At 40.5% G+C, this 19,387-nt stretch overlaps 1 protein-coding gene across 12 annotated transcripts in view; it reads right to left on the bottom strand.

Annotated features, from left to right (window-relative positions):
* Positions 1-19,387, bottom strand: part of KCNMA1 (potassium calcium-activated channel subfamily M alpha 1) — a 751,659-nt gene that overhangs the window by 20,555 nt on the left and 711,717 nt on the right. For all 12 annotated transcript variants that reach the window (XM_057531254.1, XM_057531255.1, XM_007166550.2 and 9 more), the window contains 2 exons: positions 17,875-17,988; positions 12,959-13,089 (listed from right to left, as the gene is read on the bottom strand). In XM_057531254.1, the coding sequence (XP_057387237.1) occupies positions 12,959-13,089; positions 17,875-17,988 (245 nt within the window). The remainder of the gene's footprint in view (positions 1-12,958; positions 13,090-17,874; positions 17,989-19,387) is intronic.

Raw genomic sequence — 19,387 nt, 5'->3', positions numbered from 1 at the left:
AAAAAATCTTGCAACACAAGAACATAAAGAAAAGTGACTCAAATTTAAAAGTGGACAAAATACTTGAATAAACATTTCTCTGAAAAATATATACAAATGTTAAACAAACAAATGAAAAGATCCTTAACATCATTAGTCATCAGGGAAATGCAAATCAAAACCTCAATAAGATACCTCTTCACACCCACTAGGATGGCTAAAATAAAAAAGAAAGATCATAACAAGAGTTGGTGAGGATGTGGAGAAATTAGAAGCCTAACACAATGCTGGTGGGAATATAAAATGATACAGCCACTTAGGGAAACAGTTTGGCAGTTCCTCATATGGTTAAACAAGTTACCATATAACCCAGTAATTCTGCTCCTATGTATATACCCAAGAGAAATGAAAAAATATGTCCATATGAAAACTTGTACATGGATGTTTATAGCAGCATTATTCATAATAGCTAAAAGGTAGAAATAATCCAAATGTCCATCACGTAATGAATGCACAAACAAAATGTGTTATATCCATGCATGATCATTAGGCCATAAAAAGGTATGGAGTACTAATACATGCTCCAACATGGATGAACCTTCCAAACATTATGCTAAGTAAAAGAAGCCAGTCACAAAAGACTACATATTATATGATTCCACTTATCTAAAATGTCCAGAAGAGGCAAATTTATAAAGATAGGCAGTAGATTAATGTTGCTTAGGGCTGGGGGGAAGGAGACAGAGGGGTAGTGGGGATAGCTAAAGGATATGGAGTTTCTTTTTGAGCCAATGAAAATGTTCTAAAATCTACTGTGGTGATGGCTGTACGTATCTGCGATTATAGTAGAAATCATTGACTTGTACACTTTAAATGGGTGAATTGCATGATGTTAACGAAGCTCAATAAAGGTGTTTTTAAAAAAGAGTTAAAAGGTAACTAAACTTGTAATGGCCAGATTTTTATCTGTTAAGAAGCAGTAATTAAAAATACTGTATTGTATACTGAAAAATGTGCTAAATGGGTAGATCTCATATTAAGTGTTCCTATCACAATAAAAAAAGCAGTAAGCTGTAGAACTGAAAATCACACATACACACACACAAAAATGTGGAATTAAAACTAAGAAAATCACCTGAACAACTACATAGAGAAATGTATAGAGATTTCCTTCCTTCCTTTCTCTTTCTTTCTTTCTTTCTTTTTTTTTTTTAATGAGAATGCTGGTTGAGGAAAGACAACAGAGGTCAAATTGATAAATAGCAAGTGTTCACAAATGAAAGTTGTAAACAAAATTCAAACAGGTAAAAATGAGCAAGCAAGCAAGGAAACAAATGAATACAGCCTGTCCTGAGCTGAAGAATGAACTGAAGATGAGGATGAAGATGGTTCACTGAGTGAATGCAGCCAACACCTAGACCTGTACTAGATGAACATTTGAATTTAAAATAGTAAAGGAAAAAAGTGACCTAACACAATGCTGTAAGGAAAAAAAAAATGTACAAGATCAGGTTAGCCAGAGACTTATCTAGGAAAGAGCTATATCAATTGAGTTTTGAAAGGACACATTTATTCCAAGAATTCTACACATAGCTAAACTGTTGATCATCTGCGAAAGCAACAGAAATATTTTTTATCTCTAGGTACCTAAGCATTTATGGATTTACTTCATTTAAAAAATACTCGGAAACAAAATCATCTTCAAGATCTTTTTAAACTTTTAAAAATTAAAAAATGAGCAAATTTTGTTTAAACATACTGGTGAAATATATTAAAACATGGAAGTTAATAAAGGATATATTACTATAAAACTGAGGGCAAATGTCAAAAGTAATTATTGAAAGAAAAAATATGACATAAAATTATCTATTAAAACAGTAATATTAAATTATTTTTAAAAGTCAGAAAAATGAGGTAGGAGAAAGAGGATGAAAGTTAAGACATGTAAATTCCCTGATCTTATAGAGGGAGGAATCAAGAGCTACTACATTTTTCTAGATAATAATACTAAGAAAATACAGTTTCAAGTATATTTACAGAGTGCCTGGTAATCACTAACTAGAGTTAAAAATAGAATGTATAATTTTCACATCACTAGAGAAAAGAAGCATACAAAATATAGACCATGTACCCAAAGACAGATAATAAAAGACACAATTATAGAATCATAAAGCATAATGCAAAATTTTAGCATTGTAGGTTATATAACTAAACATAAATGAGCTAAATGATTTGTTAAAAGGGCAAAGATTCTCAAACTTGTTCAAAAACCAAAATCAAACTCTGGTGTCTCAGAGATAAAGAGGAAAAAACAAAACAAAACAGGCAAAGAAAAGTATATTTAAAGGGAAAAATTTTAAATATTACGTTAAGTGACTTAACTCTATGTTCATAATTTAAATTTACAATAAATATATAACATATTTATGGAGAAAATATTATAACTGAAATATGGACAGCAAAACTAATTAGCCATTATAGCAAATTAAACATGGACTGAGAGTCATATGTAAAATTGATATGTGAAATATCATTGTGTCTCTTGTTTTCACAGCTCAAAGAGACTAAAATATAAGGAAATGAAGGATGTAATAAGGGCATTTAGTAGATTTGTGCTAAACTTCGTAACATTTTAGATAGCTTCCAAACAATAATTACAAAGTATGATCAATGGCCCAAAGTATAAAATCTCAATATATATAATAAAGTATAAGCTGTATGGTCTATATTTAAAAAATAAATAGAGTAGTAGGTACAAAAGTAAATATCCCAACACTTCCAAGTTTTTTTTTAGAAGTATTCTAAATAACTGTGGGTGAAGATGGAAATCAAACTCAGAATACAGAGTATTAAAAATTAAAGATTATTTGAAAATGACATATAAAAATGTCATGGATTGAGGCCAAAGCTACAGAGACAAATTCAGAGCCTTAAATGCTTTTATTATTAAATATGAAAGCATTTCAGCAAATAATTCTAAGTATTAAAAGAATTTTTTGTTGTTCTTTTTTATCTTAGAAAAACAGAAGGATGAAATAATAAAGCATCAATTAATGAAATAGCAAGAGGATATTTAGTGAGTTTAGTGAGTTGATATGTTTTTAAGCTTGATAAAATTATGCTAAATTTCCTCTGGAAACAGTTTATGAAATTGTCCTCTGAGGTATTATAATAAATATTAAAGATTTTATAACTAAACATTGTAGGCAATATTAAAAATTAGAAGATCAACCAGAATGGATTGAAAATCAGGGCCTTGGGCCAAATCCCTACTGCCACCTGTTTTTTTTTTTCTTTAATAAAGTTTTATTGAGACCCAGACATGCCCACTTGTTTACTAAAATGCTTTACTAAAATGCTTTCAGCTTTTGTGCTAAAATGGTAGAATTGAGTAGTTTCAACAGAGTCTGTATGGCTCTCGAAAGCCTAAAATATTCACCATCTGGCCCTTTACAAAAAAGTTTGCTGTTTCATTTTTTAATATGATAAGGAAAGCATAATGCACCATGGAGAAGGGATGTTTACTCAACAAATGATTTAGGGGAAATTGGTTATCTGGAAAAAAATTATTTTCAACAATATGGTAATGATTAAATAATGATACACTTATGTGACTTACATTGTACAGATATTAATATTATGCTTTCAGAGCATGTTATGTTACATGACATAACATTAATATATTCAAAAAGCAGGATCTAAAAAACACTATGATCTAAAACTCATGTTAAAAGTACAGACCCCCACAGATATAGTTATGTAAAAATATTTAGTATTATATAAATACTAAATACTTAGTATTATGTAGTATTATGTTATAGTTATATAAAAATATTATGTATTTAGTACCCCCAAATTTTACCTGGCGATTAATTCCTGGTAATAGAATTCTGACTGATTTTCATCTTTTCCTATAATTTTATTTATTTTATATATTTTCTACTATGAAAATATATTTATTCTAAATTTCTAAAAAAGGCAGCACAAGGAATTTATACAACTCAGTAGCAAAAAAACCCCCAAAATTTGATTAAAAAATGGGCAAAGGAACTGAATAGACATTTTTCCAAAGAAGATATTCAAATGGCCAACAGGTACCTTAAAACAGGGGTCCCCAACCCCCGGGCCATGGACCAGTACCCCTCTGCAGCCTGTTAGGAACCGAGTCACACAGCAGGAGGTGAGTGGCGGGCGAGCGAGCGAAGCTTCACCTGCCGCTCCCCATCGCTCACATTACCGCCCGAACCATCCCTCCACCCCACCCCCCGCCCCCATCTGTGGAAAAACTGTCCTCCACGAAACCGGTCTCTGGTGCCAAAAAGGTGGGGGACCACTGCCTTAAAAGATGCTCAACATCACTAATCATCAGGGAAATGCAAATCAAAACCACAGTGAGATATCATCTCACACCTGTTACAATGACTACTGTCAAAAAGACAAGAAATAACAAGTGTTGGTGAGGATGTGGAGAAAAGGAAACTTTTGTATGCTGCTAATGGGAATGTAAACTGATACAGCCACTATGGAAAACAGTATGGTGGTGCCTCGAAAAATTACAAACATAGATAGCTACCATATGATCCGGCAATTCCACTTCTGGATATATAGCCAAAGGAAATGAAGTAACTATCTCAAAGTGATATCTTTTGTACCCCACGTTCACTGTGGCATTATTTACAATAGCTAAGACGTGGAAACAACCTAAGTATCCAGTGAGAGATGAATGGATAAAGAAAATATGGTATATATACAACGGAATAATATTTAGCCATAAAAAGAAGGAAATCTTTCCATATGCAACAACACGGATGAATCCTGAGAGCATTAAGCTAAGTGAAACAAGTCGGAGAAATACAAATATTGTATACTCTCACTTATATGTGAAATCTAAACAAAATGGATCTTAACAGAAACAGAGAACAGATTGGCTGTTGCCAGGGGCAGGAGGTGCAGGTTGGGGAAATAAGTGAAGGTGGTCATAGGATATAAACTGCAGTTATATAATTAATAAATTCTGGGGACATAACGTACTACAACATAGTGCCTGCACTTAACAATACCATATTGAATATCTGAAAACTGCTTAAGAGAGTAGACTTTTAAAGTTCTCAGCAACAATGACAACAAAAAATCGCTGGTGAGGTGATGGATTAACAAACCTTACTGTTGTAATCATTTCACAATATATACATATAACACTGCACACCTTAAACTTACATAATGTTATAAATCAATTATATCTCAATAAAGTTGGGAGGGGAGAAGGAGGTAAATGCTATAAAATAGTTAAAGGCAAAAAATATAGCCACAGACAACCTGATGAAAATATAGCTGAATATTTAACCAATCTCAGGATGCCTGATGAGTTCTCTTGTTCAGCAAGCACTTTTTAGGCATAAAAACTATAGAAGAATTCACAAAAGAAAATATGCATTTACATGGTTATACACACAAATTAAAATTATGTGTACTTCAGAACTACCATAAACACAATTAAAGGGCCCCCTAAGGAAAATGATTATCAGTGCCCGCTAAAGTGCAAGAGATGGCATTTACACACCAGTGATGGTAGTGCAACTGGTACAATTGTTTCTGGGGGATAATCTGGCAATGTCTACCAAGAGCTTTAAACATGTTCACATTTGTTAAAAGCCCGGTAAGTTTACCTCAAGATAATAAGTTGCTTCTTGCTCAAAGATTTACGTACAGTAATACTTATCACAGGGTTAATTATTGTTATAATAAAAAAATTAAAAACTGAAATGCCCCACAATAGATAATGTTTAAATAGATTCTGGAACAACCATATGTCTGAGTCTCAGGAAGTCCTATGGAGGTCTTGCAGTGATACCCAAGAATATGACATGATTAAATATTCTGAGAAAAATACTAACTCTGAAAAGAAAAAAAACCAAGATATAAAACTGGGTGATTCCATATTTATCTACCCATCTGGAAGGAAATATACCAAAATACTAACCATGCTGATCTTTGGGTGCTGGGAATATGGTTTGTTTAAATTTTCTTCTTTATATATATCTGAGCTTTCAAAATTTTCCAACTGAACATGAATACATTGTCTAAGGAAAACACAGTCAATGGTTCTTAAACAAAGAACACTCTAAGTTCTGCTCTGCAACGGTAAGTCAGGAAGGTCATCATGAAAGGCTACTGTTTCGTCAAATCTTTAGGATTTGACCTTAACATGTTTCCCCTTCTGTGTTGAAATCAGTTACACTGAAACAGCATAATCTTTTCGATCAATCAGTCGCTGACATTTATTGAGCACCTACTAATCCCTGGATCTTGGTTTGGACTGAAATTGTACGCTACTCCAAGAGTGTGTCACTTTCAAAATTGCTCACCAAGGGGTATAATTGCAGGGTGGGTCAGAGCATTTTACAGGTCCCTGAAAAATTCTGGAACCACTCATGACACTGAACACAATTCTCTGCCCCCTGAGCTGGGACTATATCCCAGATCTCTCTCCTTTCTCTTTTTTCATGCAGGCATCAAGGAGCAGTGCTTTGGGCCACAGTACCTGCTGTGGCAGAGAATAATGATGTCTGTTAGCAGAGCACTCTTGCTCCCATTTTGATGCCCCAATATTCAGCTGCAGGGAAGTACTTTGAGCACTGCATATGGGTATGCTCCGAGCATGTTTCAAGGTCTCTTTGTGATCTGAGCAACTCAGTGGAAAGACAATGCTTCCCCTGAAAAAGGATGTCCAGTCAGCCATTTTGGAGGGCACACATTTCATTATGGGGCCAGGGTACCACTCACAGAATACAGAGCAGTCTGCAATTAAATATCACATCTAGCGCTTTCTGCCTAGGAAGTGACTGTTTCAGCATCATGGAGGCAAACCAGGTGCTAGGACTTCAAATGCCAATCATCAAAGACTATTCCTGTGCAGGATGTGGCAGCTAGAATAAACCTCTCTACAACTCACCTGACCCAGAAGGCACAATTCTTTTCTGGGTTAACGGAAACACTAGATTGAAGAAACACAGAATTCTGTAATACGTAGGTGTGATCCTTTGCCTCCTACGCTTTTGTACTGCTAGTCTTTTCTGCGTCCTACCATAGCCCATGTTCACTATGCCTGTGCTAGAAGCCTTGTGAGGGAGTCTCACATAGAACCTCCAACCCTGGCAGGACTAGTCTTCAGGGATGCTTTGGCTAGAGGCCTTTGCAATGGCTGTTCCTGTGTCACATATTTGTTGGGGAGTTTAAGAGAACGGAGTTCTCCAGGGTCCTGCTCAGTGCCTGGGATCCAGAGACCTGTGTAGTCTAAGGAATATGGGAGTCCCTCTTCCCAGTGCTAAGGTCAGGGTTCCACATCTGGTCAGGGCAGCCTATCATCTAAGTATGGCAACATGGCACCCCTGGATCTATGTATAGACTTCAGAATTCAGCTGCTGTAGTTTAAAATCCCTGCTTTGCCTTTCAATAGCTATGACAATAGGAAAGTTGCCCAACTTTTCTAGGTCTCGGACTCCTCATCCATATAACAGGGATTAAAACAAAACCCAGATTACAGGATAGTGTTAAATAAGATAGTTTGTGTAATTCTAATGCACAACAAATACTCAATAAAGCATTGTTTATAAAAAGAACAACCAGCTAACAGTGCAACCAATTTAGAAAATCCCTTTCTCCCTGTGCCTCTGCGTTCTCAGCTCTAATATCAGAGAGCTGGCCCAGATCACATGTGTGACCCCTTAGCCTCTAAACTTTGGGGATTCTCAGATTCTGTAAGTAGACAGAATATCAGACATTGAGGAAACCCAGAAATGCTGGGGAAAGGACCAGCAGATTACACCAGGGAAATCTGAGCCCGCAGCGCCATCTAGCCTGCCCACGGAGGCCCCTCTGTGCCTGGGTCTCCAACACGCTGGAGCATCTTCCTTTTTTCATTTTTTTGAAGTATAATTACCAGAGCTTATGTTTCACAGTTAATGCTGTCAAGCCTTTTAAACTAATTGGTCTTTCATCGAAAATTTAACTGAAAATTAACACATCTTTTAATAACATTGCCTTAACTTTAATGGCACTTTGCCTTTCGTTTCTAATTGCTCTAAAATTGTCATTTTCCATGTCATAGCTGCCATTTTTTATATTTGCTAGTTTTCATGGTGTAGACTTTTATTTTTAGTATTTTTCTTTCATGAGGGATGAGAACTATTTGATTTTCTTTTCCATCCCGGGCCTGCCTGGCCTGATGTGACAGCAGTGGCATGTTCTGAGTCCATTTGCCATGCTGACAGCGGTGCTAGATCATCTGCTGCACGGTGGACCATGGACTGTCTGTCCCTTTGTGAGCTACACTGCCTAAATGGTGGCTCTTGAGTGGAGTGTAAGGAGTAGAGCCACAGAGGAAGAATTTGTTGATGTAACTGACGTCACATGGCAGGAGTAGAGCCACAGAGGAAGAATTTGTTGATGTAACTGACGTCACATGGCACGGAGCTGCCTGAGAACTCAGCCTTCTCGGTAACGCACCTCAAGGGTTCAGCCCTTCATGTGAGTACAGTTAAGAGAGTAAATCATGTGGTTCATCTTCCAGATGGTCCTATTCTCCAGTCTTACCAACATAAGTTCAGTTATTTCTGGAAGAGAGGCCAGCTCTCTGCCTTGGAAAGCTAGTTACCCTCACCCCCAGCTGCTCTCTTCTGATTTTCAGTGTCAGCTTCCAAGTTATCTTCTAAGACAGCTTTACTCTGACCACTGTGGCTAAAATAGGTCTCCACACCCACTCAAACTATTTTATGTTCTTCAAATTAGTTATCCTTATCTGATATTATTCAGGTACCCACTGACATAGTTACTGTCACTTATGTAGTGACTGCCCACTAGAATGACAGTTCAAACCACACGAGGGCAGGGTCTTTATCTTTCTTCTTCACTGCTGGATGCCCAGCATGAGTAATAGTGCCTGGCATTTAGTAAGTGCCCAATAATGTATTGATTAATAACAGTAAATGCATATAGAGCTTGCCATGTGCTAAGCACTGCACTAATCACTCATTCAATCATCTCAACAGTCCTATGAGGTAGGTACTACTATTATTCCCATTTTAAAGATGAGAAAACTAAGGCACAAAGAGGTTAAGGTTATACAACCAGTAAGTGGCAGTGCTGGGATCCACATGCAAGCAGTCTGGCTCTTGAGTCCCTGACTAATTGTTTTCTTTCTAGGGAGGGTCCAGGTAGAACTCAAACGGGGTGAGGGTAGGGGAAAGTGGGTGCTGTGTGGAAAAGAAATCTACATACTCATGTGCCAGTTTTACCAAGAGGCTTCCTTTCATCTTTTTCATGTGTGTATGAGCATCAAGTTGGATCATTCTGAAAAATACATTTCTTGTGTTCTTCTTCTTAGAGGCATATACCCATAAGCATAATTATTCCCTCTCATCATGTGTTTCTGCTGTTGATTTGCAGGAAAAAGCCAGGAGGCCATGTCTGTAACATCCCTAGCTGTTCTAGGAATGCATGTGATGAATCGAAACATTATTCTTTTTCACAAATGAAGCAGTAAGCAGCAGGAGTTGAGTTATGAAGGACAATATTCAGAGAGTGTTTAGACACATGATTAAATGGCAATTTGGGGAGGAGCGCTAGGAAAAGGAGATCATAGACATCTAAAGAGATGTGCGTGTGGATGTAGCGATATTGCTTGTAAGCGAATGCCTGAGATGGAGGCTTACCTCCAGCTCCTGCTGTTTGGAGTCTCACTTTCTCAATTTATATTCCTGCCAACGCTTTTAGTTCCTTCTACTTACTGCCTTGGTACCAGATAATCTCCTATATTTTTCATAAATTAGGGTTGGGGTGGAATGCCAAGAAATCGCAAGTAATCAGAAGGTCTAGATCCAATTGCGTCTGTTGAACCAGACCCAATTTGAGACCTCACTGTGGAACGTGTTTATCCTAGACAATGAAAACAAGGCCTGGAACAAGTGGAGAGGCATTTTGAGTAATGATTTGAGAAGTCACAACAGTGGATCAGTTAAATAGGTCTTGCTTCAACACTTAAAGCAGGTTTATTCACATTATTGTCCAAAATAGTATCGTCTGCGATAATAATAATGAAGCGCTTTGTACAGTTCTGGGCCCTCAATAAATGCTGCTGCCGCTGATCATGACAATGACGGTTACTAGATTCCTGACACCGCTTTTTCCCAGGCTGGAATTGAGAAGTGCTGCTTTGCTAGCAGACTGCTGTATTCATACACGCCTTAGCCACCTTCTCCCAAACATTTTAGTTTGCATTTCAAAGGAGATGAGAGACAGATTTAAAAAAAAAATGTCAAACCAATCCACTTTGATTTCTCGGCTGAGTTTCCCTCTACAGTGATGTTGCAGAGAGAACGGTGCGACTCAAATCTAGATGTACCACTCACTCCCACCCGACGGCCACACTGTGCCCCCTGGACTGTGCAGAGGTGAAGTGCTTTGGTGCTTAAAAACAGTTTTGTTCCTTGGAACCAGGGCTGGCTTCATGGGTGTGTGGCCTGCGTTGTCACCCAGGGCCCACGCTCAGAAGAGTCCCTCATTTGGTTCAATGCTCTGCTGTCACCATTTTGAAATTCTTAGTAACTTATGAAAAAGTAGGCTCTCAAATTATGTAGCTGGCCCCACCTGGAATATACAGCATGTCTGATCTGTGGAAACAATTTTGTAAGTTTGGATTTTTAAAAATTTGGATCGAGTATTTTAGAGTTCTGAAAAAAATCTACTGTAGGGCTTCCCTGGTGGCGCAGTGGTTGAGAGTCTGCCTGCCGATGCAGGGGACACGGGTTTGAGCCCCGGTCTGGGAAGATCCCACATGCCGCGGAGCAACTGGGCCCGTGAGCCACAACTACTGAGCCTGCGCGTCTGGAGCTGTGTGCTGCAACAAGAGAGGCCGCGATAGTGAGAGGCCCGCGCACCGCGATGAAGAGTGGCCCCCGCTTGCCGCAACTAGAGAAAGCCCTCACACAGAAATGAAGACCCAACACAGCCAAAAATAAATTTAAAAAAAAATCTACTATAAACTGTTTCATCATCTTTTAGTGAGAACAGTCTTCTGAAATCTCTCTGATTAGGACCAGAAATAAAATGAAACTTCTGAGGAGATGAATTACAGAAATCTGTTTGAAAGTGGACCTGGAGACTGCGAGGACTATTACAGAGAATACACACTGGAATAAGCACCTCCTGTTGCTTCCATTACGCCCTCTGGCCTGCTTAGGGAGTTTGCCCAAACTAAGCCCAACATCACTGGCAGGTAGAAAGGTGAGGCTCAGTATCCTCAGACCATCAGAAGGGTCGTGAGCCCTGGGAAAGCAAGACGGCCTTCAGTAAGGGCTGCTTTCTCTCCTCCTTGGCTTGGCAAGCAGTGGGATGGCATGAAGCCCAGTCAACCTTAATTCAGATGAATGTTGTTTCATATTTATTTTTAGATCTATAATTCTGATTTTTCACTAAGATATGCTTGTAGTTGGACCACATTCAGGAATATAGAATAACCTAAATTAGTCTTAAAAAGCTTTATGTTTTCTCTTTCCTCAAATAGAGGTCCTTCTGGGATTAGCTTTAATGAATAGATGAGAATAATGCATAATTAGCATATCAGTTGTTTAACACATGCAGGAGAATAGCCTTCTTTTTCTTTTCTTTTTTTTTTGAGAATAGGCTTCTTAAGCATTTGAAGAAATATATGTGTATAAAAACTCTCTGGGCTATGTTTATGGTTTTAATGGATTCAATAGAACTCTATTTTTGTGGTTTCTCCAAAGGTCAGTTTTTATCCAGCCTATGTCTGTATTTATAAAAAGAGTGAAGTTGAGAATTCCCCAATAAAAAGACTTTTCTATATAATAGATAAAGCCACTCAGTGGGAACACTTCATAATCTCCATTCTAGTCTGCTTTGCCATTTGTAGCTCAAGATGGCTTCTTTAAGACGGGACCTACTTTTTAATTGTCATTTGATTTTGGTCTCACAAGTGAAAACACAAATGCCTTGATTGTTTGATGCATATCAAATTATAAAAGAAACTGAAGATGCTTTGGATCCCTGGGCCAGCCCGCCCTCCTCTTTCTGCCACCACTCTGCCCCTTCACTGGGGCAGAGAACAGGCCAGGCCTTGCCTCACACCCACGCCTCTCCCAGGACTGAGTCTCGGTGACTGGCAGTGACCTAGGAGACACCTTTGACACTATGTCCTCTTCCGCCTTTGCTCATATTCAATCTATTCCCAAGTCCTCTCGATTTTACTGACAAACACCACTCAAACCCATCCACCTTCCTCCAGCCCCGAGGGCTCTACCCTACTCCATGCTACGAGAGCCCCTTACTCAGACTTCCCGCTGCCATCTTGCCTCCTGAGCCATCCTCCACATACCCGCCCAGGCAATGCCCTCAAAACATAAACCTGATCACATCACTTGCCAACTTAAAACCCTTCAACGCCTCCTCACTGCTCTTAAGAGAAAGACCAAAAACATGAAAATGGGTTTCGAGGTCCTGTGGGTCCAACTCTGCCTTGTCCTCCCCTTCTCCTCTCTCACTGAGGTCCAGCGACCCAGGCTTTCTTTGCCTTCTTTGAGCCTGTCAGGTACCCCTTCTTCCCACCAGGCCTTTACCTTTGCTGTCCTTCTTTGGGGGATTCTCTTCCCCATAAAATCTCCCATCTTTATTGCTCAGATCTTGACATAAAATATATATTCTTTCTTTGGAGAAATCTTTCTCCGATCCCGAGACCACATCAAGTGCTTACCTATATTTACTCATAGCCTTCCTTGCACTTTCAAGAATTTATAATCAGACGGTTATCTGTGTGCTAATTTAATTAATATCAGGATCCCCTTCCAGACGGCAAGCTTGGTGTGGTTCGGCTCTCCAGGGTAGTTCAAGCTCCAGCCCATGCCCCTCATGCATGGGAGGCTGGAGGCGCTCTGTCCCTGGGTCCCCGTGTCCCCCACCTACTCACCGCGCTCATGAGTGAATCCAGGACGCTGACGGCAAACGCTGTCCCACATGCAAACGGCTGCGTGAGGTACAGCTCTGTGTCGGGGTCATCGTCATCGTCTTGGTCCAGAAACTGAACATTAGTATCGTTCACTAGGAAAAGCGTAAAGTAAGAATTAGATCAAAAGACCACATGCGGGCAGCAGAGTCAGAGAAAGAGCAGGCTATTGGTTTAGAAACACTGAAGTCACTGAAAAGGAAAGAAAAGCATGGGAGAAGCTGTTGATGGAGCTCAGGGTGGGGGTCAGTGGGACTCAACGGACTGCTCCGAGGTGCTTGTTCAAGGTTCCCAGGCCTGGAGAGCAGTGACGTCAAGCAGACGTGCTCCACGGCAGGCTGGTGGAGCTGGCGGACAGTGCTGGTCAATTCTTTGGTATAGTTTTAGATCGTGACGAAAAACACTCTGAAGCGTGTTTTTGGTAGCTAAGTCCTTTGAGAGATGGCCATATTTCAAGGATGAGGAGCCATGAGTAGCCATGCTGGGATGGGAAGTTTAGCCACAAGGGAAAGAAAGCAATTTATTGAGAGTGAAAAGCAACAGATTGGGAGCATGGCAAAGGCAAATAGCAAGGAATCCACCCTCTGACACCACCCACAGAGCCTGCCTGGGGCGGTGGGGGGGATGGGTCTAGGTAGTGCCTGGTGTCTGGCCCTTAATCCAGGCCCAAACCCAACAAGTCCTGTTCAATACAAAGGATGAACCCCTGGCTGCCTCCGGCTGCTCGCTGACAAAGATTTGCTCTGCATTCCGAGGTGCTTGGGGATGCCCACGTTCTCCCTTTTCCCCTCCTGAACAGCTCAATCTTTTACGTGCTTCAGCTCAAGCAGACGCAGCATTTGATGCTGTATTTCATTTCCATCTGCGGATTCCTCAAGGACTCCTCTGGCACGCACGTGCAGACTGATTGGTTGTGTCACCGAGATGTCTTTAACTTATTAAAAATTAAATGACAAATTAATTTCCATTCCCATCTTGGCATCAGAAATTATCAGTTTTGCAGAGCAAGTAATGGCGGGGAAAGTGTGTGGTGGGGGAGGAGATGAGCGCTTGTGATTTCTGGAATAATTATGGTGCTTTTAGGAAGAGAATAGATGAGGTTTCCTTTTTCTGATTCCTTTCTAAAGGTATCAGCAGCTAATTCTCTTTCCTAGAGTTACTGTTTTACTTTTTTTTTTCCGTAAGGAACTTTTGGGATCACTTCTTTTTTTGTTGTTGTTGTTGTTTTTAACTTTTGTTTGTTTATCGTATGAGGCAGAGTAAAGGATAATAGGATAAAAGGCTGGGCATGGAATTATTTTTAAATGATACCATCTTGTTTCCCTAGAGAAAGATCCTAATGGGGGAAAATCTTTGCTCTCTGCTCTTCCAACGTTTATCATGTTTGGGTGCCCACTATCCTCTCAGTGCTTGAGCTACAGGCTAGTGAAAATGCAAAACACCCAGGATCTGACAACTGGGCTTTGAATCCAGGCCCTGTCAGTAACTCCCCTGAGCAAAGCATTTTATCATTCTACACCTTAGTTTCTCTCTCTGTAAAATGCGGGAAATACTAGTAGCTCTCCTGAGGCTGACAGGAGGCTCCTATGAGATTCTGCTTGGTGAACCTGGCCCGGCACCTTGATAAACGGTAGCTGCTCTCATGATTTCACGTTCAGTCCATGTTCTGTTGACACTATGAACATTCCCAGCTTCCCTCTGCCCCTCTCAGAAGCACGTAAATAAGGCCTTGCTCAGGGATCCTGCCAGGGTCATGCGGTAGCTTTTCCTTTCCTCCCTTCATTTACCCAGAAGCATGCTGTGGCCCATAGTTTAGTCTTCCTGCTTTGTGAATGGGAAAATGTGAACCTGGGACGAGATGCAGACGGACCTGGCTTTAACTACCTGTAAGGGCTGCGGAGGGCGTACACATGGACACTGCCTAAAGGAAGTGTCGGTTACCTCTTCTCATGACGATGGGGAGGGTTTGGTAGACTTGACAGGTGACTGGAGAATGTCAGCCAGCTAGGGATTTGAGTCTTTGGGAAAGAACTCCAAGGCAGGAGCCAGGGTTCTGGGTTACCTAGTCTCAAAGGGAGAGCAGCCGGTGTTACCCGAAACCTATATCACGGGACAGTAATTATGTGGGTCCTAAGAGGTGATGAAAACAGTCACCCCCAAAATGTTTGTGATCAAATACAACTGGGAAACAGGTTAAATAGCTTCAAACAGATTTCCTTCTTGTGGAACTTCTAGGAAGCCTGGACCCACTAACATCAGTTGGGACTCCCCAGGTGCGTGAAGACTGGAATATACTATACAGTTTAAAAAACTTGTTTGACCTTGCGCCATCTGTGTTTTCTAAAAGGCATTTTACTGGCCTAGTGTAATGCAGAAGACGTCTCAGAACATGTAGGTAAACGGTAAATATTTGTGGGGATAGGGGGAGGTGAGGTGGCCAGAGGATGATGGTCTGAGTGCTAAAGGCAGTATGACGAGTAGGAAAGTTGGGCTTAAGGCAGAAGATGAGGGTGATGTGAACACATGGAAGGTTCTCTGAGCCCATAAAAGAAATCTGGTGGGGGACAAAGGCTTCAGGAGACTCAATTATGCTGACTGAATACTTGAATTGTTGCCTCGGACTGGGGGCGCCATGCTTTTTCTTTTCTACTAGTCACAAATAAAGATATCCCAGTTAGCTGGCAGCGCATGAATTCCAAATAGACAAAGAAATTCCTGGCAGTGGTGATACTGAAACGCTGCTGAAGTTTTCTGAGACAGAGATGTTTGGATGAATTTTCCCACCAGAAGTCTGGGCCACACAAGCTCCCTGGGTCCCTTGCCACCCTAAGGTTCTGAGAAGAGCAATCCAGAAGCCTACGCTTTTAGCCAACTTCTCTAAACATGAAAAAGACACCTGTCCTACTGTTGGAAACAGAAAATGGTGTGACAGTCCTTGACCTGAGGGAATCTGTCCTGATAAACAGCTACATCGACAATAATGCTGGGCTGAATGGTGGACAATTTATTCCTTTGTTTCCAGACACCTGGCAAGCAAGATTACTGTGTTAAAAGCCTGCTCTATTATTTTGAAATATATTTTGGGGCCAAGAAAATGGCATGTTAGTTTCATTTGCGAGCTATTTGAAGGCAGACGCTCCCTACCTCTCGATCTACCCTCCACCGAGCAGCGCTGGCTTTCTCTATTTAGAAGATCAGTCCCCAGTTCTGAGACCTGCTGCTGATGGGTGCTTTTCATAGAGTTATTAACCAAGTCACGGGGAATCGTGGAAGAGCCTGACAAATGCCGTCACGACCACAGGCCTTCATCTTCTAGATGAGTCTGCCCTGAATATCCCAGAGAGGGCTCTGGGCCAGCGGAGTGGGGGGTCAGAGTGCAGGGCTGGGGCTTGGTGGCTGCTAACCTCATCCTTTGCATCCTTTCTTAAGACCTGGATTTAGTAAGAAAGGGTCCCCTATGAGCTGGCTGCTTTTATGGCTTCAGAACCAGAGCTTCTGAGAAAGGGCTGAGTAGGAAAAAAAAAAAAAAGGCAAATAAAGTCAGAATAAAGGAAAATAAACAGCTGGAGGGAAGGCACCGTCTTAGGTTTCTTATCTTAAAATTTTTATATTTCTCCTTTGACTTCCTCTGAGAGCTGTGAAGACATGTCAGTCAAACTGACAGTGTGTTGGAAGAGGAATAGAAGGGAGAAGGTGGGAGGGGGAGCAGGGGGACACATGGAAAAAAAAAAAAAAAAAAGGCCCAAGCCAAAGAAAATGAATTAGAGCAAAGATGCTTTGGAAACAACTGCCAGGTCAGATGGGTGTGATCAAAGGTTTACTGATGCTGTGTGGGGAAAAAATCATTAAGGAAGGCTAGAACAAGACAGTCGATTCCAACCAGAGCCACAAATAAAACACATTCAAAGCAGTGCCATGGGGTAGCCTTTCCGTTACAGCCGGTGAAATAAAAAACAAGCTGATGATAGTTGGAAACACGAACCACAAAACAAAAGGAGATACTGATGTGAAAGAAAACAGTGCTTCTTACCCAGTTCAGTTATCATTAGAATGTGCGTCCCACTGTTTTTTTCCTGATTGACTGATACCAAAGGCAACTTGCCAGGTTTAGCTAATGGGATACAGCAGTTAAAGGTTGGGGAAAGGGAGTGGAGGAAAGTACAGAAAAAGAAAAGAGTGAGGGAATAACAGAGGAGACATTCTAAAGTAAAGGGACCCAGGACCACAGGTAGTTAGTGTTTATCTTCGGGGGAAGAGACCACGTAGCAGTTTTGCAAATTCACAAATAGTAGCAGGGAGTGCCATGGCCAGGTTAAAAGCTGGATCCCACTGGCCAATGATCATGGCCCTCAAAACCCCATCATTTTTTGGACCAGAGCGGCAGTCACTGAAAATGGCCTTTAGCTGAAAAGTTCAACTAGAATAGATGAAATGTAATATTATCACATATTAGCCCAATGTTTCTACGCAGTTCTCAAAATGGGGTTGGCTTAGACCTGAGGCTTTGTACCTCCAGGGAGGGACCTTCCACAGATGCTTCCAATGAGAATCACTGGAAAAAATCCTTGGACCATACCTTTCCTCCCTTCCTCCCGCTTCCCTAATCTATGCCCCAATCTCAAACCCTTCATCTCAGGCTCCTTTGAAAACAATGACCAGCATAAGGAAACTATCTATTCACCTCAGAGGAAAGATAGATCGGTTTTCCCTTGGGTCATCTGTCATATTTCTACCCATACCCTTCTCCAATCTCCCCCCAGACAAACCCCATTAAAGCCTAGCACACTGAAAGAGCTAAGACTCAGGCCAACCTCCTTGTATCCTGCATGGTCGGAAGAGAGGACCAGAAAAATCCACCCAAAGCTGACATTCACTCCTACCTAGTTCAGTGATGATGGGGATGTTGACCCCAGTTGTGATGGAGGGCTGACGTAACATCCCATGTACCGGGCTGTTATCCGGAGAGGATCTGTCCATTCCTGGAGGTGTGAACCCTAGTGGGAAGGAAAGAGAGGAAGAAGAAAAATCAGAAATGTGGAAAATTTGGAAATGATGAAAGCATAGTATATATACACAATAAAAAAGTAACATATGCATTATTTACAAGTCAAAAATAAATATCCTATTTATTAAATAAATATCCTATTCCCAGGATAAACTCTGATGAGTTGTTTTCAGAAGAACAAAGCAGGAGACCAAACCATTATAAAAAATTCTAACTCACTTTGACAGTTCCCTAAAAACCAGTCTTTCCACCAATTATTGATCTTGCTCACAGATTTTTGTTCCCTTCCCCCTTCAGGCACACATGAGGATTGTACCTCTGTGCCTCCTTGAAGTTAGATATGACCACGTGACATAGGAAATGCCCTGGCCCATGAAAAGCAAACAGAACAACGCATATCATCACTTCTGGTACAAGTATTTGACTTGCCATCTCTCTTCCCAGGCTGTGGCAACAGTGGGAACACAGGTTACTATGGAGATGAAGGCTGGGCAGCAGCCCTGGACAGCAGCCCAGACACACAAAGCATTCTGAGTGAAAAATCAATCTCTGTTGCTTTAAGCCACTGAGACTTGTTTTGTTGTTGTTTGTGTTGTTTTTGTTACCACAGCATAACCTAACCTATCCTGACTGCTATCTTAAACCAATTGATTACTTATTCTCTTGCCAGTGAGGGACTTAAACCTGGGCCTTTGACAGGGTTCTGGCCAAGGGGAAGTGGGAGGAAATCGGCCTGGGGGCTTCAGGAGATGTTTCCTTGCTCTTAAAAAATATCACATGGGAAGAGATTCTCTTTTGATCCACTGGACGTTGCTTTTGTGTCTGTAGTACCTGGAACTGTAGCAGCCGTCTTGTAACTAGGATGGGCGCCAGCTGAGGACAAAGCCAACTTAATGAATTGGCTGAAGTGAATGATAAAAAGACTGAATGATAGGAAGAACTGTCCTTAGTTCCTGAATTAACCAGCCCTAGAATCAAAACCAATTGATCTCAGGATTTCTTACTACATGAGATTTTATACATTTATAAGTGAGATTATAATATAAAATGTAGTAACGAGCTTTTATATATATTATACACATAATAATGAGATTACGTATAATGTCTATGTTTATGTATATTTATGTATTTTGTACTATGTATTAAATATTTATGTATATATACATACAATATATGTACTATATATTTATATATATATGTGTGTGTGTGTATGTGTGTGTGTGTGTGTGTATTTATTTTCCCCCCTTTTGTTTAAGCCAAACTGAGGAGTTTTCTTTACTTGCAGCTGAAATCATCCTAACTGCTGCATATGCCACCTGCTTATAGTGGACCCTTGAACTTCCCAGTGTGCTTGACTCAGACTCCATAAGGTAGATGTGGGCACAGTA

Source organism: Balaenoptera acutorostrata, chromosome 16 (genome assembly GCF_949987535.1).
Source record: "Balaenoptera acutorostrata chromosome 16, mBalAcu1.1, whole genome shotgun sequence".
Taxonomy (NCBI): Eukaryota; Metazoa; Chordata; class Mammalia; order Artiodactyla; family Balaenopteridae; genus Balaenoptera; species Balaenoptera acutorostrata.
Note: the sequence above shows the minus strand (reverse complement) of the source record. Positions and strands in the feature narration are given on the sequence as shown.